At 36.9% G+C, this 20,268-nt stretch overlaps 1 protein-coding gene across 1 annotated transcript in view; it reads left to right on the top strand.

The window, feature by feature from the left end:
* Positions 1 to 20,268, top strand: part of oxsr1b (oxidative stress responsive kinase 1b) — a 121,574-nt gene that overhangs the window by 96,710 nt on the left and 4,596 nt on the right. Inside the window, exons 9-17 of the mRNA XM_088918785.1 lie at positions 2,146 to 2,194; positions 3,314 to 3,379; positions 4,264 to 4,386; positions 9,123 to 9,158; positions 10,468 to 10,638; positions 15,379 to 15,443; positions 17,984 to 18,036; positions 19,482 to 19,550; positions 19,959 to 20,023. Coding sequence (XP_088774911.1) covers positions 2,146 to 2,194; positions 3,314 to 3,379; positions 4,264 to 4,386; positions 9,123 to 9,158; positions 10,468 to 10,638; positions 15,379 to 15,443; positions 17,984 to 18,036; positions 19,482 to 19,550; positions 19,959 to 20,023 — 697 coding nt within the window. The remainder of the gene's footprint in view (positions 1 to 2,145; positions 2,195 to 3,313; positions 3,380 to 4,263; positions 4,387 to 9,122; positions 9,159 to 10,467; positions 10,639 to 15,378; positions 15,444 to 17,983; positions 18,037 to 19,481; positions 19,551 to 19,958; positions 20,024 to 20,268) is intronic.

Genomic DNA, 20,268 nt, shown 5'->3' with positions numbered 1-20,268 from the left:
TGTTTCCGAGTAGCCCTTTTCATGACAAACCTATTGCAATTGAAAGACTCATGATCTAAGCCTACTACTCAAAGAACCCTCTGTCTTTTGGTGTAAATAACTTCTAAGTTCGTAACTAAGTTTATAGGCTAATTGATTCCTTTAATTAATTGGACTTATTGCTCAATTAGACATTTTAACCCGTTTAGCTTGCTTCAGTCTTTGTAATCCAAAGAAACAGGAGCGCTCTTGCTAAGCAATTAACCATGCGGAACTTATCCCTCTAGCTTGTTTATTAAGGAGTTTGTGCCCTATTTCTGTAAAAACAGCTCTCAATAGCTGACCAATTTGTTGTTCAGGCCAATGGAAATGACACTATATCAAACACTCCACTAGTTCAATTTTAGTAGTTTCTAAAAGCTTTTTAGAAAGCATTTGCCTTAATTACTTACTATATCCCACTTCTTAATCTCCATATAAAGGCTTGACTTAATGGGCTATAGATCGGTTGGTCTTTATTGATGAGTGCTCAGTTAGAACCATGGATTAGGGATGAGAACCATGGCTCTAAATTTCACAGTTGATGTTGAAGCAGCTGTTATAATTGTTGTGATGTACTTTAATCTGTGTTGTAACGTGTTATGCTTTAAACAATAAAATTGACAAATCTGCAGTTATGTCACAGAGGAGGGTATTTTTTAAAAAATGTTATTGTAGAAAACATAAAACAGAAATGAAAGCTCTAGGACTGGAAAGCCTTCAAACAGTTGAACAGTTTGAGAATGCTTTGTAAACAAGCCATTGAGGTCATTATAGGACAAATTACAGTATAAGAAAAAATGTTTCTGTAGAACAAATGTTTCTAAAATATTATAAAACTAATTCACTTGTATTCATTCTTCATAGTGTAAACAGAGCATCTTTCAGAAGATTTGGACATCTGAGCATAAAATGAACAACATTAAAATAATCTGATAAAAACAGGATTCTGCCTTCTAACAGCCAGATATAGCATAGAAAAGAAGCATGAGGTGAAAACCAATAAGAAAAAACACTGGGTTTACAAATAACCCTAATTTTAATAATCCAGAAAGTAAAGATCTCAGAAATATCCTTTGTGTTGCAGTAAAATGCCTTGCTAGTGATTAATAAGTGGTAGAACACCAGAGTACTCTTCTTAACCTACTGTAGGTTTGTTTCTGCTTAAATGTACAGTCTAAAATACTTCCCTTGTTTTTTTTAACTTGTAGCCATCATCCCAGGATTTGTTTTGAACAGCTCATGAAACTATCCCCCATGTCAACTAGTAAAAAGGAAGGTGTTATTTTTATAGTAATAACTGCAACAGTAACCAGTGTAACCTTTCACCCACTGATGATGTTGTAGATCATTAGGATTCATCTCAAATCTCCATGATTCTAACAGTACCTGGCTTATTCCAGTGTCCTGTAAATTAAATTCAGCTATTAACAGTATGTCATCATACAGTACAATAACTGTATCTGAGTGGCAGAATGATGGTAGTGATGTTTCAGTAATTGGAGCAAATCCTTTTTTAAGCTGCTTCTTTTGTGTTTGAGAGATCCCAGTTGGGTGAAGTGAAAATTCATACTTAACTACACGGCTGTTTTATTGGAGATCACGCTGTTCATAAAGGCTAAGAATGCACAACTCATGTAACTGGCATAAAACTTTGTCAAGAATTTTCAACTTTGAAAATTGTCAAGAATGTGAAGTTAAAGAATAATGGAGGCCAGTGTTTCCTTTTTTATTTGTTCTGTCAGCTTCTTAATAATGTATACATTTTGAAGTGCCTTGTTAGATGTATTTTGTGTAAAAAAGGGTCTAAATATTGATCCTTTTAACAAATTCAGACCTGTTTTAATTGGATTTTTGACCACTTTACGATCATTTTAGTTTGCTGATGATGTCCTCGGCAAGCTCTCTAACAAAATCCCCAAGAGCCAATATTGTTTCCCATTACATAATCCTTGTTTCTTTTCAGTTGACCATATTGGATATGTTTTGTCTCCTAATGTACTGTAAATAATAGCCATCATTTAAAGATGTGGATATTTCAGCAGTTTTACGTGTACTATGTACTGAAGCAGGAAATGGTGTATTAAAACCAAATAAAGCCCTACTAATTACTTATTTCTGTTTCAGACCAACATCATTAGAGCTTCTAAAGCACAAATTCTTCCAGAAGGCAAAGGTAAATGTTCTTGCACTCTCGGGGTTCTGCTTCGTGTCAATTTAGTTTTGAAACAGCGTCAGCAAACCGCATTCCTGCTGAAAGGGAAGGTTTAGCGCTCTCTTCTGCCATACTGTTAAACAATGTCAATTTTTTATTTCTTTTGCAGCTATTAATCCCAATGTACTTTATGTTTAGCTAATCAGAGGCACGCCAAAATTCCTTACATTGTTCAGCTAGAGCTGCTTTTGAATTGTCTTTTACTGTAACAAAAAGTGGGATTAACACCCCCAGCTGATGCTTCTCTCACTATCTGATGCAGTATGAGCCTGAACAACTGGACTGCATGATAAGCGGTTTTAAGATTTAGGCCCTTAGCCATTAAACTTGCATCATGCATCACTGTCGATAAATCATTATGTGGACTTGCATTATTCTTAATTACTTCACCATTTGGATATCGCGAATGCAAAATGTGCCTCCAATACAGTCTGCATGTGGTTTCTGTACTGTGAAACATCAGTTACCCTGTAGTACACAGTACTCAAGAGATTTGGCAGAGGACTACAAACTACACTTCACAGTAAATATAAGGAAAAAAGTCCCTAAGATGGTATCCAGCCACAGCACCCAAGGATCATGCTGACTTTGTCAAATATGTGCAACATCCTGCAATGGGAAAAAATGTACATCTTAACACTATAACATAATCTATACAATGTAATATAATGATGACATATAAATCACTTGAGTGCTAGCAAAAATAAGTGTTTGGTATTTGTATTTGGACTAGTACACTTTAAGTATTAAGACAGCATCATCACCCCCTTCTATACCACATCACATCTGAGAGGTTAAGTAAGGCTGAACCTTGTCAGGACTACTGGAAAGGGAAGCCTCTAAAGAAATCCAGCTGCTACTGTAAGTGCTGTTGGTAGATGGGTAAATGTGACTCTTCCCTCTGAACCTAGATTTCCAAATGTTAAAGGCGCTCTGAGGACATTGTCAAGAACCAGTAAGAGAGTCGTTAGTTTGAAAACAGAAGAAATAGATTTTAGTTGGGCTGCTCTTTTTGTTCAAATTGAAGTGTGAAATTTGGGATGAAATTCTTACCTATCCCCTTTTTGTTCTCAAATGTAGAACAAAGAATATTTACAAGAAAAGCTACTACAACGGGCACCTACAATCACAGAAAGATCCAAAAAGGTAAGGGATTCAACTAAAGTTGCTGACTACAGGAGAGATGAATACCATTTGATGTTTTCAGACACTCAAAAAAAACATTCATATCTGATATTTATATCTTTGATCTATAATTTATACTGGCAGTAAAACCCACACAGGAAATTAGTTTTGTAGAAGTCTAAGGGTATCTTAAGTTAACTCCTTTTGAAGTTTGAAGTAGTGATAGTAGTGGTAGATAGTAGTAGTGATAGAAGTAGTGTAGAACACAACACAGGTTAGTTTTAAGCACACTTGTTTCTTATTTATGCTCTACCTTAAGAAGCCCCATTTTTAACTCCAAAAGTCAGACAAACCCTAGTTTATGGCAGATTCATTTGAACAGGCAAAGCTAAAAACCACAAAATGCAAAGTTGACAGAGAGGCTACAGTACAGCAGTATGTCTTCATATCAGCAGACATGTCACATACTGTAGCTGCTTGAAATGTTAAGAACGTTTTTACAGTGACTGCAGGATAGTCCACAATGCCAGGATCCATTTTCTAATCGCTTTATCCAAATACAGGGTTACGGGGAGTGCCAGAGGCTATCCTGGTAAGCAACAGGTGCAAGGCAGGTTACACCCTGAACGGGACGCCAGTCCATCGCATGGCACACACAGACTCACACATGCTCACACCAGGGCCAGTTTTCCCAGAAGCCACTTAGCACAGCAGTACGTGTTTGTACTGTGGAAGGAAATCAGACCACCCAGAGGAAACCCACCAGAAGCTGAACCCAGAGCAGTGTGAAAGAATGTTATTAAATTTTGTATCAATTTGTATCAACTTTGTAATTTACAAAGAAAAAAAACAATTGAACGGTTAAAATGCTAGTCCCCAGTGTTTCTTTTTTTCTGTCACCCAAGGTCCGGCGTGTGCCGGGCTCCAGCGGGCGGCTCCATAAGACGGAGGACGGGGAGTGGGAGTGGAGCGACGACGAGCTGGACGAGGAAAGCGAAGAGGGCAAGGCCGCTGTGGCGCAGTTAAGGGTGAGCGAGGGCACGGGCCACTGTGCTGTCATTCGGACGCGCTTCACAAATACAGAGCTCAGGCCTCATTCTGCAACTTTTTACAAATGAAGAAAGCAAAGGAAGCAATGATGTGTGGATGCAAAGAAAGTCAGGTTTTGTTTACTGCAATTCTTGTTTCTGCATGTTTGACAGTGTCTTCATGGAAACAGTGAAAACTATCGATGGTTAATTTTTCAACTTATGTGAAATGTTTTAGTGTTTCCTTTGAAACTCTATACAGAATACAAGTATGGAAACAATCCATTATTTATAAACTGGTGAAAATAGCATTGTGAAGTAAGACTTTATCATGGTACGTGTGCAATGTCATTTGTAGTCTACAGTATACACTGCCAGATTCAGTGTCATAATTCAACATATAGTTCTGAGTGTAGGATTTTGCGTACTACTGTATTCAGTAGTGTGTATTCAGTTTTTTTCTTATAAAAATTAGTAAAACCTTTCTTTTTCCTAGTGTTTTTGAAACTTATAGTTTTATAACATTTCTGAACATATTACTCATTTTGTCCAAAAGACAATATTAATGAGACTGGGCTAAAATTTGTCTTATTTATGTTTCTTCTTACAATGCATTTGTCGCTCTGGAAGATGGTGATTTTATTTGTGTGGAGCTGTATAGTTTTGACAACTGTGATCTCAGGAAACTGTTTGATGAAATTAACAGTTTTTTTTTAATTTAGGTGCAGTGACTTCTGTATTTAAACTAGATGTTTTAATGGAACACTGGAGAAAATACTCGTGAAAACATTTTAGAAACAGCTGAAAGATACAGTATGTCAGCACAGATTTGTTTGAAAGACCTTCACTTTGAGGCTGATGTTGAATTGTGGTAATGATAATTACTTTATAAGACGTTAGTGTAGGAAATGGGAGTCTGAAAAGTGTAACATGCATAGATCAGCTCCTGTTAGTGTTAAGGTAAGGTTTTGCAATTCCAGTTTCTGCTGTTCACATTCAGACAGGTTTTGAATGTATCGATTGAGAAGTCCCACATTATATGAATTTCTCAGCTGCTTCCACTGAGTGCTGTAGGGGTGTGTCTTCAAAGCTGCTGTCCGTCTGTTCCCATTTGTAGCAACTGCAGAAAGCTAGATTTGGCACATCTCTGGGTGCTTTGAGTTGAGTACAGCCAACAGCTGTAAAGATAAGGCTCCAGTCCACTGAACAAGACACTTTGGAACTGAGCGTAGTTGTTCGCTTTTTAATTTAGATGTAATCTAAGCATGTTTGTAATGAACTATTTTGGAAATAGTTACTTCCATTTTATGATTTGTCATATACAAATAACAGTTACATTATTTATCATATGAGGAAAACATGCATTTCATTGTACTCAGGTATATATGACAATAAACCTGAAAAATCACCTTTCACTTGAATTTTTATATGTATGAATGAAAGTATGAAAGGCCAAGTTGAATAACCATTCAACTCTGAAGTGGTTTCAGTTTTTGCCAAATTTCTTAAATGTATATTCTAGAATACTGTAGTAGAGTTTACAATACACAGAAATTAGAGAAATGTTCTGTGTAATTTTTAAACTTTTTCTTCTTCTTCTTTTTCTTCTTCAATATGAAGGATCATCATCCAAAGGCAGTAAATGTCCCAAAGCGTCAAGTTCGGTTTTCCCTGCCACTTGAACAACCTTCGCACAGGGTTATTTTTTTTGGAAAAATACAGATGGCATTCCTCAAACAAGGAATGGGTTCTAGGTAAAGGTAAATGAGCAGGTAGTAGTACAAGAGTGAAAAGACCAGATGTATCATTTGTCCATCATTAAAATTGTTTCTGGATTGTGTTAGCATTAAGAAATGTCCTAACATTTCTCATATGTGTCAGAAAGTGTTGATTAGTATATAATAGGGACGGAACCAACCAGGCTCTCTGATCTCTCCGTGTTAAATATTACCATGAACTGCGTCTAATCTGTGACCAGAAATCTGGTGATGGTGTCTATCAACTCCCACTGTTCATAACAGTTGTAGATGAAATACAAGGAAAACAGCCTCCTTGTAACAAATTGTGTGGTGTATGTAATTGTTTGGTTAGCTTTTTTTTACCTCCTGGCCTTTTGTACTTTTATATTTTGATATAGACCATTTTCAGGTTTGATTCCATTTCTTTAAGCTTTTGGTTTTTCACTTGTTGTAAAACGTGTAACACTGGCTGAACACATCAGTTACAGTGATTTTTTTTTCTCTACAATGTGACATCCAGCTATTAGTCACAGGTACAGAAAGATACAATCATACAAACTTTAATTTAAAAAAAAAACAAATTTCTTTAAATTATGGGTCCAAAGTCTATTTTTTAATCATATTTACACAAAACACGGGAAAGTTGCAATACGAAATGGTGTTGGCCTGAAGAAGACATGAAAATAATTTAGCAGTTTAGGGGAAATCCAGAAAGAAGAGAGGTACAGTATATTCAGTTAGATTCCCTGATGTTGCCTCATTGTCCATGTTTTCTGTCACCTTGGCAAGTGCAAGTTGCTTCCTACTGTTCGGATCACAACTCTTGCATTTGTTATTCTTTAGTGGATTGTGGATGAATTTGTAAAACTTTTCCTGTTTAAGATGTAGAATCCTGTAACCCAAGTGGTGTATGTTTCATGTTTCTTAGAAGGATCTTCTCTCCTTCTTGAGCAAAGTGCTCTAAGTACATTATAGCAAACATAATAAGTAATCCTAAATCCAGAGAAGCATTTTTTCATTCAGGTACACCCTGCTGTGTTTTAACACCCTATTTTGCTTTACATTTTCTGCAGCCTTTGTAGTTGCTAACATTGTGTTCCTTATTGGGATTGTATTTTTAGGGAGATTAGCTAATCTCTTTATATTGGTTGTGTTTTTCTTTTTTCATCTTGTGGTGGGCCCTAATTAGCAAACAAAAACATTTATGATGTACAGTCAGTATAGTACAAAAGCTGGACACACATTCCATTGGAACTGAAGATTGTCCTTTCCTGGAAGCCATCTGTATTTAAAATTATTTTGTTTTACTACAACAGCACTATGAACTAACCAGCTGAACTGCAAAGCTTATCAAACAGTAATGTACTAAAATTACCTTGGCATCAGTAGTCTGCTTGTTGCAAATAAATCTTTTTAAGCATCATTTTTCTAAAAAATGATGGAAATATTTTGAATCTATTTTATCCTCTTCCTTATACAGTACATAAATCTTTAAAAATACAACACAATCACTACAGATTCAGAAAATGGTACAGTATAGTATGTACAATAATGTATTTCAGCATTTTATTTATTTTAGTACCGAATTCAGCATTTAACATCTTTTATTAAAGTAACTATTGCTTGACCAGCTCTAGGCCTGTCACAAAAATATTTTTTGTGTTTTGCTCACATTTTTTTTTGTTTTGTTTGATTTGAAGCCTTTTCGTGATTTTTTTGGCTGTGCTTCAAATATAATGGATAACGCACCAGAGGTTGATGAGTCGGGAGGCCCGGTGTAAATGTTAACTCCTTTCATTCCATTTCATGCATCTTTCAGTTCTTGTGGTTGTAAGGAAGATTGTTCTTCTTTTGAAAAGCTAACCTTTTGGTACTTTCACCCTTTTAACCATGCTTTAGAACCAAGAATCATTTATGGGCATTCCTTCAAGGAAGAGCGAACATGGTTCGATTTTCCTCTGCACTTAAATTAACATCTCCTTTACTTTGAATAACAGAATCTCAACATTCCTTTAGGTGCTTTCAGCAAGCCAAGACATGGATTTCTACAGTCTGGGGCTGGCTGTAAGATCTGCACATAGTAGTAGGATTTTTTATAGAAGGGCGAAGACATTCTTTTGCATAATATACACTTCCAAATACTGTATGTATTCATCTATTTATCAGAAAGCCACTTATTCCTCGTAAGGGTAATGTCCTTCCAGAAACTATCTTGGAACCATAGGCTTTGGGATCATCAATGGGCACAGACATGCACCCACACACACAGGGTCCACACCTGTCCATCACAGGGCACAGACATGCACCCATGCACACAGAGTCCACGCCTGTCCATCACAGGGCACAGACATGCACGCGCGCACACTAGGTCCACGCCTGTCCATTACAGGGCACAGACATGCGCGCGCACACAGACACAGGGTCCGCACCTGTCCATTACAGGGCACAGACCTGCGCGCGCACACACAGACACAGGGTCCACACCTGTCCATTACAGGGCACAGACATGCGCGTGCGCACACAGACACAGGGTCCATGCCTGTCCATCACAGGGCACAGACATGCGCACACAGACACAGGGTCCATGCCTGTCCATCACAGGGCACAGACATGCGCACACACACACAGGGTCCACGCCTGTCTATCACGACACACACACACACACACACACACACACACACACACACACAGGGTCCACGCCTGCCTGTTCATCACAGGGCACAGACATGCACACACACACAGGGTCCACGCCTGTCCATCACAGGAACACTGAAGTACCACACGGCCTTGCCCAGTCAAAGGGATTACCTTATTCACAGAATGTAAGATCTAGTTCAATGATTTATGTTTAACTTTGCATATACTGTATATGTGTATTGTATGTTGAATATACACCACACATAGCCCAGCCTCAGTGCTTGTAGAAATCCATGCAAAATATCAGCTCAGCCTTTTCCTGTCATTTAGTAATTGTCTTTGTTTGTTTATTTTTTTCAGTCTCCTAGAGTGAAGGAAGCATCACAAAATTCAGACGTAAGTTCTAAATCTGTTTGGGTGTAATACTTTAAAATATGCCTGGACTAATAGAATTATCATCACTCAATATGTTTGAGGGTGCTTCAGTAAGTAAAGATGCTTTATTATTTTTTTTTATTTCGTGTTGCACAAAGTAAGACTCCTGTCGGTTCATTTTAGATCTTGAAGTAATGGTAAAATCCTTATGAAATTAACAGATATCCCTCAAAGAGGGCACTGGCTGAGCTCCAGACATTGTCAACTGTAGCAAACTGTAAAATAGAAGATCAACAGCAGAGGGATCCATGAATGCTCACCAGAGACCTACTGTAACTGCAAACAGGGTGCAGATATGCACTGATTAGTCCTATACATTTCAGGTGGTGGTTGATTGATGACTATTAATCCCTCTTAGTACCATTCAGTAAACAGCAAAGCAGGTGGAATGAAAACATTCAGATTACAAAAAAAATCATATCAGAATAGTTATAACAGTCATGATGACCATATATCAATTCAGTTCTTGCTGGTAATAACCATCCTGCACAGCAAAGAAGATCTGTATTAACAGATATAATCTCATGATCATGCAAGAAGAAACGTGATAGTTGCAGACGTTTTGTCTCAACGTGTCTCAACACTCTTATACTCAGAATCATCTAATATAGTGTAAGATCTTCATACTTATAATACTGTCTCTGTGTTCTAGTTCTAGCACAAAAGTCCTGTGTACTTGCAGTTGCTATGATACAGTACCAACAACTACAGCAGCTGAACTGAACTGAAGCACTGGGCAAAGGCCACTCATTTTTTTCTATCTGTTATCAATGATTGTTACAGTCATTTATTGTCTAGAAATTCGATTTTGCAGTAGGTGAAGGCAAACTCATTCAAAATTGCACTTTTACAAATCCATGTAGATCAAATGTGATGTAACATCTTATGATTCCTGCACTTAAAATACACACATATATATATACATACTGTATGTTTTGTTTTCTACACAATATCAGTATTGGGAATGAACTACTATGACACAACTGTTTTGTTTTTTCAAATAAATGTGCTGTAGTAAAAGGCAATGAACAAATTAAGCCATGTGATATCAGTAACAGAACTAAACTTTTAATTGCACAGCATTACAAAAATACTGCTTTTAAAGTACTGTGTAAAATGTACAAAGACATCTCCTGGAATAAAAAAATAATCAAATATGTTTTAAACTTCACACAACCCATTATGTTTGGTGTGCTAAAACATTATAACTGGCTTAGGTTGTTAATAGGATATTAACTTTTCTTGTTTTACCGTTTCCCTTTTTTATTAGGTTTTTCCACCAACAGAACCTACTAGTACCCACCTCCAGCCTCCAGGCCCAGCTCAACTACCTCAACCAGCAGCCCAGGTTCCTGGACAGACTTCCCCACCTGTTGCTCCACCCGCTGCCCAGGCTTCTGCTCCTGCACAAGGCCATCCTGCTGCTGCTCAAGCTTCCCAGGTACAAACACGGCTCGTCTGACTTGTTCTTCCCTGAGACTCCATTAATGTCTTTCTTGTTTTCATCAGGTGCATTTACCAGCAGTTTGTATTATTGGCTGCTTTTATTGGCAGAATCTCAAATAGATGTATTTTAAAATAAAACATTGTACACTTACCATCCATACTTTATTACACCTGCAGAGATTTACAACAATAATTTGATAACTTGTGTTCCTTTACTGTTTGCTTCTCTACAGTATTGTGTCAAAAATAACAGGAAATAGAGGAAGAGGCTGTAAAGCAACATTATACATTAATAGGTTACCGTGTAAAAGGTGTTGTTGCAAATGGAATTGTATTAGATACTATATTGTATGTTCTGTTGTACTGTATATTAGCTACAATACCAGTGGTTGTCAGACAGCCCATCAGAAAGGTTTTGACCACACCATGTCAAAACCTGTCTAAGTGATAGTGATAGTCTCAGTGATGTCATTTTGTGTTTAAAATGTGTTAAACACTATTGTTTTTATCAGTAATTGCAGCCTGTCCTCACATTTTAACTAGTTTTGCATGAAAACAGTGTTACCACCTTCTGGTGTAATCTCATCAGATCTTGGAAGCTTTGCAATACTGCATCTGATGGGTGCTGGGGTGGAAAATCATAACAAAAAAACAGTTTCGTGCTGTCAGCAGTGTTGGTGGACCATTAGATTTGCACTTTTACGCCTGGAGCAGAATTTCCAAAAAAGAGGATGGTGAACAGGTACACTGTTCTCTAGGAGAGGTCATGCTTGGGATAAGACTTTAAATTGAGGTTCTGCCTACTTTGTCATTAAAGGTTTGTAAGCGCTAACTTGGATGCCCTTGCAAAATTGTACTCTGGACACAATAGGCACTTCCTCAAATTGCTCTTTATTTCAATTAGTAAAACAATTTTTCAATTCTCTCATTGTCTGCTGTACAGAGTTCCTGCTGTGCCTCACCCAGTTGTGTGATGTACTCAAGTGGTAGATCAAGTTGGGTTCCTCCTATGTGTAAAGGCCAGAGGGATCCTTTCACATGAAAAGTGTTATATACAGTAAATATAATTATGAAGATGACGTAGCAGACTTGATCAGTAAAACCTCTGAATAAGAAATACATGCTTGAGGCACAACACAACTGTTTAGGGAGTCTGTATGTGTTTAGGATATTGAAATAGGATTTGTGTATTTTCAATAGCTTATTCCTGTACTTCTTTAAACACTTTGAGGATCATTAGAAATGTTAAACGGCAGGTATTGTCTCAAAACATTTGCATCAAAGACACAGAGGCATGACATTTTGATTTTAAAAACGTAGGGCTATGGTTCAACTAAAAATGCTACAATGCAAATGTGTGTTCTTCAAAGGTGGTTTCAAAGAGATTCTTTTGGGAATCATGGCACTGTATGTACTTTGGAAAATTAGTTTGACAACCCTGCTATACATTTATAAATATGTTATTTTCAGAAACGTTGAGCCAAATCTGCTTTCCCCCTAAATACCACAATTTCATCTTTATTCATAATTCATGTGATTAGAGCTCTGCTTGATTTATTTTATTCATTCAGCAGCAGGAGTATCCATTGGGCTTTCTGCAGTATATACTGTCAACTAAACATAAAAGCAGATACAACCGCTGCAAGGTCACAGATGAAAAGGGTTATTATTAGCCGTAATGCTTATTGAGAGGATGAATGTTACTTTTTTCAATGGATTCTAGCCAGTTAGCTCTCTCCCCAGAATTTAAATTGTCCCGTACAGTTTGTGTCTAGGTTATGTAGTACATCGTCTATGTAATTAGTATGCAGCCAGTGCAGTCCTTCTGAGAAGATACTGTGATCTGAGAACATCTGTGAGTGAGCCTGGAGTTGCGTACAAGAAGGTGTTACAGTTGAAAGCAAGAACATTCCAGGAAACCGGGTTAGCAGTCCTGTCTGTCACGCCTCGGGGAGTAAAATGGAATTAAAAAATTAAATAAAAAAGTGTTTTTTTTAAAAAATGTCTTTGATTGATGCTCATCTGAACAGAGCATTGTACCTGATTTGTTTTGCAATCCCTTACAAGAACATGAGGTTAATGTAAATTAGTGTCTGTAGTCTTGCCAATGTTAGAACATTGGTACTTAGATCAGGCAGCACAGTGTTGTCTGCATGATGTGCAGGTCTAATGGGAGCTGAGGGCACAGGGCTATCTGTATGGAAATCAGTTCTGGTTTAATTGATAAAAGAATCGAGCAAAAAGGTGAATAACAAACATTAGAAATACAGCTACCTGAGTTAGTCTCAGAAGGCCTTCTTCTGGTAATAATGCTTTGAGGGCCCATGGATTCATTTTATTTAATCCAAGTCTGCTCCTTTATGTCTCCTTGTGTGTACTGGAGTGCAGTTGGGGGCTGTGCAATGAAAAATAAAAACCTTTGTTGCTGTTAAGAGTTGTTTTTAAATTGCAGCCACATAGTACATTGTAATAAAAATAATAGGGAAATGTCTTTCTTTTGCATAAACTTTTATCCAAAACATAGATTGCAAGTCAGAGGATGCTGTCTGGGCTTATGGTTGCTAATAGCATAATAAAACTTGACGGCATATTGAATTTTCCTATCACAGAAATAAAATCAATGTTAAATTGTACCTCGGTCATGTCAATTAGATTTATCTGTTTTTTTGAATTAACTAAACTCTATTAAGCTGGTGGATATAGTCAAGTCAGACATCTTTAGTACAATATGTAAATGTTCATTATAGTCAATTGCATCAGAGCTGTCTGAGGACTACCAAGAGTCAGAAGTGTGAACAGAAGTCCAATCTGACAATTATAAGGATCTAGAAAATGTAGTCAAAGTCAAAATAGATTTATTTTTTAATCGAAGTGGTGAATAATGTTGGCCTAAGACTAAGACATCATTATTGTATTTCTTTTTTAAAGTCCTTAAGTCAGCATAAACCACCTAGAGCACAGAAGCCAATCAGTGAAGACTGATGCATTATACTAAAGGAATTTAAACTTCACTGAGCTGATGTTATAATCAGTCTCCCATAAACTGTCAAAACAGTAAAGAAAAAAGCACCCCCTGATTTTATTATACAGAGCTTTAAAAGAAGTGTATTGCTTCTCAGAAAAATGACTTTTTGTTACAGGTGCTACATACATTATAGGGTTGATGAACTGATGGTCTACTGTGCAAGTGTAGTTTGTTGGTTGACCACTTTTAAGAAGCAGTACAAGCTCTGCGCATGTGATACATGCTTTCCACTACATTGCACATGCTGTCCTGTGGGATTCTCTCAGCCTGGACAAACATCCCTGTTCACGGGTCTCTGAGCCCTAGATGCCCCTGTTGTACATCCCACAAATATTCACCTGAGCTCAAAGTAGTGCATGTGGTGTCCATGGTACAAATTACATTCTCACCTTGCAAGAAAGCTTTTTGACACACGCAGCATGAAGACTTGTGGTGCATTGCTGGAATGTTGTCAGATCAGGATGAACATGCAGGAAGGACAGCTGATGTGGTCATAGGATTTGAGCAATGCTCTAGTCACTGTAAGTGTAATTCTGTAGTGACTAGACACTCTTGCCTAGACCTCCTCACCGACTGGTGTGTTGTATATATAGAATAGTGTAGCATTCTTCATGTCTATGCCACACTCACTGATACCTGTTATGATGGTCTAAAGAAATCCTTTATTCATCACTAAAGAGACCTTAAATCGTAAGTTAATTCACCTGTCTCCAATCAACTTTCCCACTAATGAGGTGATTTAGTGCTTATGCAACAAAGTTTAGCCTTGATTAATTTCTTTCAATCGTATCCAAAATAATTATGCTTTATTTTTATAAAAAATTGTTTTATTCTAAAATATTTTTAAACACGCATTAAAATATATCCAAATATTTAAACATGAGAGACTTGAGATTTAGTCAATAATAGAGATTTCAAATAGACTTTTAAAAAAGTATTTTTATTAATAACGGTAACATCTGAAAATTATAGAGAATACCTACAGAACTGTTACAAATGAGAGGGGGCAATTCCAAGCATCTTGACTGGCTGAATGTCAGTAGCCTGTTGTTTTTAGTGGCAATGCTGAGAAAAGAAATGTTAGGTTATGTATACCAGCTGATGTGGGATCTATATCCATTAATGTGAGGAAATGGCTTTGAACCTAAGTGCAGTGCCCAAGATGACAATAGAAAGAACCCTACCTGAAATGGAAGAAAAAAATCAAACGCGTAAGCAACTGGGTATTTAGACATGAACGTTTGTAAATGCTGATGTTATTGCTCATTTGCTGAAGCTGTTGCCCATTTAGTTGAAGTGTTGCAAGTGTCTTTTTTATTTTCTGCTATATCAAACATGAAGTGCAGATGAGGAGAGAAAAATCTGTTTTAAAGTACCATTTTCCTTGCAACCATGTTTTAAAGCAAATAACTATTGTGAGTATTATATTGGGTTAATATTGAAACCGTATGGAAACAAGGCTGTTGAGGTGTTGCCAATATTTGGTAGGTTGAAGTTTTCTTGTTTTGTGTAGTTGTTTGAAAGTCTATATTTACTTTCCTAGATAATCAGGATTTGTCCTTTAACCATCTGTAAAGTGTCCTTTTCTACTTTTCTCTCTCTTCTCATAAATTTCATAGTTTTTTTAAAATGAAAAATAATTATATAAGTTCGGTAATTTTGCTTTAATTTGTTTATACATTTATTTGATGCTACGTATTTTAATTACAGGCCCCAGCTGCTGCACCTGCATTTGATGCCTCAAAGTCTCCAATTAGTTTGGTTTTAAGGTTGAGGTATGTTTCTTTAATTACTTTCTGCTTTCAACTAGCCCATTAGTGTAAATTGAAAAATCAATCTTGCAAGGTGGGGATAGCAAGCACCCTACATAGATTTGAAGGATACCCAGCCGAAGCCTCAAGAGGGGTTTTCCAATCTTCCTAAAATCCTTCCTAAAAGTGTCCTAAAATTAAACAGACCAGGATATGGTTGGAAGGAATAGGGTAGGGCAACTGAAGAATGTATCTGGGCAGTGCTGAGGATCTTTCTCCATCTCCATGTGTTCTTTCTCCTTGTGTTCATCCTGGACTTGGTCTTGACATAACTCAAGGTCTTCATTATTCTTGAATTGCATTTTTTTGACTCAGAACTTTTTCAAAGTGTTGTTTGTGATATTATGGCGGCAACGGGGTGAACAACATACTGTACTCTTTTCTATGTACTATCACTGGCTCTTATACAGAAATCATTATTGACTCTTTTACCCTGTTAATTAATCATAATTCAGCCCCTCCCTCTTAAATTAACTAATTTAGTGATGCAATATCACTAATTAGAATTTAATTATTGAAGGGATTTAATTATACCCTTCTTATTCAGACTGCAGAACTACTGTAAACTATAATCAGCTAATAAAGTTCCACTTGATTACTTAACATTTCGTTTTTGATTATTATGCATAATGTTACACTTTAGTATTTTGTTTTTACAGCATGCTTGTTATTGTCAATTGGTTTGTCTACTTACAGGGCAGTAATATTGTGTGAATGTACTGTTTATGTTGAAAGTGTTCTGAAGAAGAGATTTTTACTGCATACAAGATGTTATAATGAGGACAAAAGTTGAATTATTTGAGTTTTTAAATTGATTTTGACCGTCTTAGTGCCACATAGCCAGCAGCCATATCACTCTGCAACTCACAACTGGCAACCCACTGAAGCTAAGCAGGTGTGAGCCTGGTCAGTACCTGGATGGGAGACCTCCTGGGAAAAACTAAGGTTGCTGCTGGAAGAGGTGTTAGTGGGGCCAGCAGGAGGCGCTCACCCTGCAGTCCATGTGGGTCCTAATGCCCTAGTATAGTGACGGGGACACTATACTGTAAACAGGCGCCGTCCTTCGGATGAGACCTAAAACCAAGGTCCTGACTCTCTGTGGTCATTAAAAATCCCAGTGCGTTTCTCGAAAAGAGTAGAGGTGTAACCCCGACGTCCTGGCCAAATTTCCCATTGGCCCTTACCAATCTTGGCCTCCTAATAATCCCCATCTATGAATTGGCTTCATTACTCTGCTCTCCTCCCCACTGATAGCTGATGTGTGGTGAGCATTCTGGCGCACTATGGCTGCTGTTGCATCATCCAGGTGGATGCTGCACATTGTTGGTGTTGGAGGGGAGTCCCCATTACCTGTAAAGTGCTTTGAGTGGAGTGTCCAGAAAAGCACTATACTGTATAAGTGTAAGCAATTATTATTATTATTAGATAGTGAAGCCCCAGATAAAATGATAAGTTATTCTTAATTGAACCCTTAATCAGGGTGGGATATAATTCTGAGATACATTATGAAAGTGGTTTAATGATTAAGAAAGTAAAAGAATATTTTCTTGTTTTAAATTACTGTGCAGTTTGTTTTCTCCTTGCTGAATTTAGCTCACTGTTCCATAAAATGACTTTGGTTATTTTGAGATATGAGGAGAAAATATCACAGGTCATTTTTGATCATTTTTGGATTGGTTTTATCTTTATTTTAACAATAAACTTCTTGAGAATGTAAATCATTGTATTAATTGTTTAAAATATCTAACACCTTTTTATAATAACATGCATAATACTGTGACGTTAATATTTGAACCTCAAGCATTTGCACAACTTATTAGAGCTGCTGTAGTGACGAAGGAAAACCAAAACGTATCGTAAGACACAATGGATAAAAGCCCAGGACAAATGGAAATGTTTTTTTAGCTCTTTAACTACTTCAAATTTAGGTACTGTATATGGAAACAAGTAACTCGTACTTTGTACTCCAATAAATGAACATCTGGTGATCAAATGCAATTAAACTGAATACTATGGATTCCAGTATGCCAATCTATGGAATTTACACATTGTTCTGTATACAGTATTTATTAACTCTTGCAGTGAGCAATATCATTGATTTGTTGCAATATCTGAAAATTCTTTCTCTGCTTTGAAAACAAACTTAATAGTTGTATTTAGGGGATCACTTGGATTTTAATTGTTGTGAAACAATTAAAAAAATGTTGGTTTTGGTGACGATAATTAAAGCTTTAATTACAAATAAATGTTTAGCATCAGCTATGATGCAAATTGCCAAAATAACTTTAAAATACTATCAATGATCTTCCTCTGCTGCTTTGACTAATTTTCCTCCACTTGATGGTCGTTTTTGTTCTCTCTCCTGTAAATGATTTCCTTATTATTATAGCAGCACTATTCTAATGACATTATTTAATGTTATCTATACAAGCAGGTTGCTAGGCCTGCTTTCATATTATTAATGGTTTTCGTATTATAAATTTTTCTTTTTTCCATTTTTGCAGAAATTTAAAGAAGGAACTAAATGACATACGATTTGAGTTCATGCCTGGAAGAGGTAAGTTAATTGTAAATAATATCTGATACCAGTCTGGGCAGGTTGTAAAGTATTTTGAGCTCTGTTAGAGAAGTAAATTTGACCAGCATTCAATGCACAGCAGTCTGTTACTTTCCAGCCATGTAACTTAATGGAGTTCATAAATCGTAACAGGCCCTTATAAATTTACCACACTGTTTGTGTAATGGCATTTCTTGAAATTCAGCGAATCACACTCAACATGAAGCAATGAACATATTTTCCTTTGAATCGTTGTCTGAATCTATTCGAGTTGCAAGCTTTGAGTTTAATGGTTGAATTATTCTTTAAAAACATTAGCAGTTGAATTACTAGGTTCAATTTGCATGGCAGTGGCTGTGTCATCAGTAATTTTTAGTTTTGCACATTTTGAGTGAACAGTCTGGTTCTTATTATTTTAGCATTGTGTAAAAGTTACTTTTAATTTTATTATGTGTATGTTTTAATAAGTTATATGATATGCAGAGTGTTTTTGACATGAATCGTCAACTCACTACTTAATTGCTTTATTAAGCAATAGGACTTCCTTTCACATGGTATCTTCTCGATATATATAATTTTTTTAAATGAAATGAAGTGCTACTGAAGGCTTTTGTGTACCAGAACATTGATGTTGTATTATAAATTATGGAAAACAAAGTGTGCATTCTGCACATCTTATAGAGTACACCTCTAACATGATGCTGTCATATATACTGTATAATGCTCTTTCTGTTCACTACTTTGTGGTGTTCTTAGGGTCCTTTACATTGTCAGTATGAATGGCTGTAAAAGTAAACAGAACAACAAACTTAGGATTGTTATTAATAATAATAATTGCTTACACTTATATAGCGCTTTTCTGGACGATCCACTCAAAGCCCTTTACAGGTAATGTGAACTCCCCTCCAGCACCACCAATGTGCAGCATCCACCTGGATGATGCGACGGCAGCCATAGTGCGCCAGAACGCTCACCACACATCAGCTATCAGAGTGGAAAAGAGCAGAGTAGTAAAGCCACTTTAGATGGGAAGTATTAGGAGGCCAAGATTTGTAAAAGTGAGGGTTAAATACGGCCACGACACTGGGGTCAAGACCCCTACTCTTTATGAGAAACGCCCTGGGATTTTTAATGACTACAGAGAATCAGGACCTCGGTTTTACGTCTCATCCGAAGGACGGCACCTGTTTACAGTATAGTGTCGCCGTCACTATACTGGGGCATTAGGACCCACATGGACCGCAGGGTGAGTGCCCCCTGCTGGCCCCACTAACACCTCTTTCAGCAGCAACCTTAGTTTTTCCCAGGAAGTCTCCCATCCAGGTACTGACCAGGCTCACACCCGCTTAGCTTCAGTTGGTTGCCAGTTGTGAGTTGCAGAGTGATATGGCTGCTGGCCTGTTAGGGGAAGATGACTTGTATACCGTTGCTGTTTTCTTCTCCAGACACAGCTGATGGTGTTTCACAGGAGCTGGTTTCGGCAGGGTTGGTTGATGGGAGAGACTTAGTAATAGGTAAGTAAACAAAGAAAAATCTTCCGTCCAGAAAAGTGGAGTGATTTGTGTTGCAGCATTGGAAGCAAATGAGATATAATTCCCAGTCCTCTTTCTCCCTCTACCCCATCATTCCTGTTTGTACATTAACTACTGCTACTTGCATTTATTACAAATTCTTTCTACTAAATCATAAGACATCATTTTTATGCTTTTTATTATGGACTACAAGTGCTTATGTTAATCTTTCTTTATCATTATATTTCTACCCAGCATTTTGGAGTTCTGATTTTCTCTTCTCAGTGAATGTTCTTCCGTTCACTCTGATATGCTTGTACTGATGAATAGTTTGTTGAAGTGCTCTGTTGCAAAAGGCACCATACCAAATAAACACTGAAATAAATTTTGAACAACACTTTTTCATTCTAGTTGCTGCTAATTTGCAGAAAATCGTTGATGAGCCTCAAACTAATCGATCTGTCACTTTCAAACTGGTAAGTTCCTAAATATTAAAATATTAAGAATTTAAATTGAGAACCTTGGACATAAAACCATGGCAATAAACATTTGATCACAAATTATCCTTAAAATGTATAGAAAATTGTATAGACTAAGCAAGCACATAGGAAGAGTTTTCAATAAAACGTCTGCTTTGCATTTTAGACATTTAAATGTTTAGAACTGATAAAGTGAATTTGTCTTTTCTCAACTAACTCATTTGCTTGTGTTGCATTATTGT

The sequence above is a fragment of the Atractosteus spatula genome, chromosome 6, assembly GCF_055471065.1.
Source record: "Atractosteus spatula isolate fAtrSpa1 chromosome 6, fAtrSpa1.hap1, whole genome shotgun sequence".
NCBI classification, from domain to species: domain Eukaryota; kingdom Metazoa; phylum Chordata; class Actinopteri; order Semionotiformes; family Lepisosteidae; genus Atractosteus; species Atractosteus spatula.
Note: the sequence above shows the minus strand (reverse complement) of the source record. Positions and strands in the feature narration are given on the sequence as shown.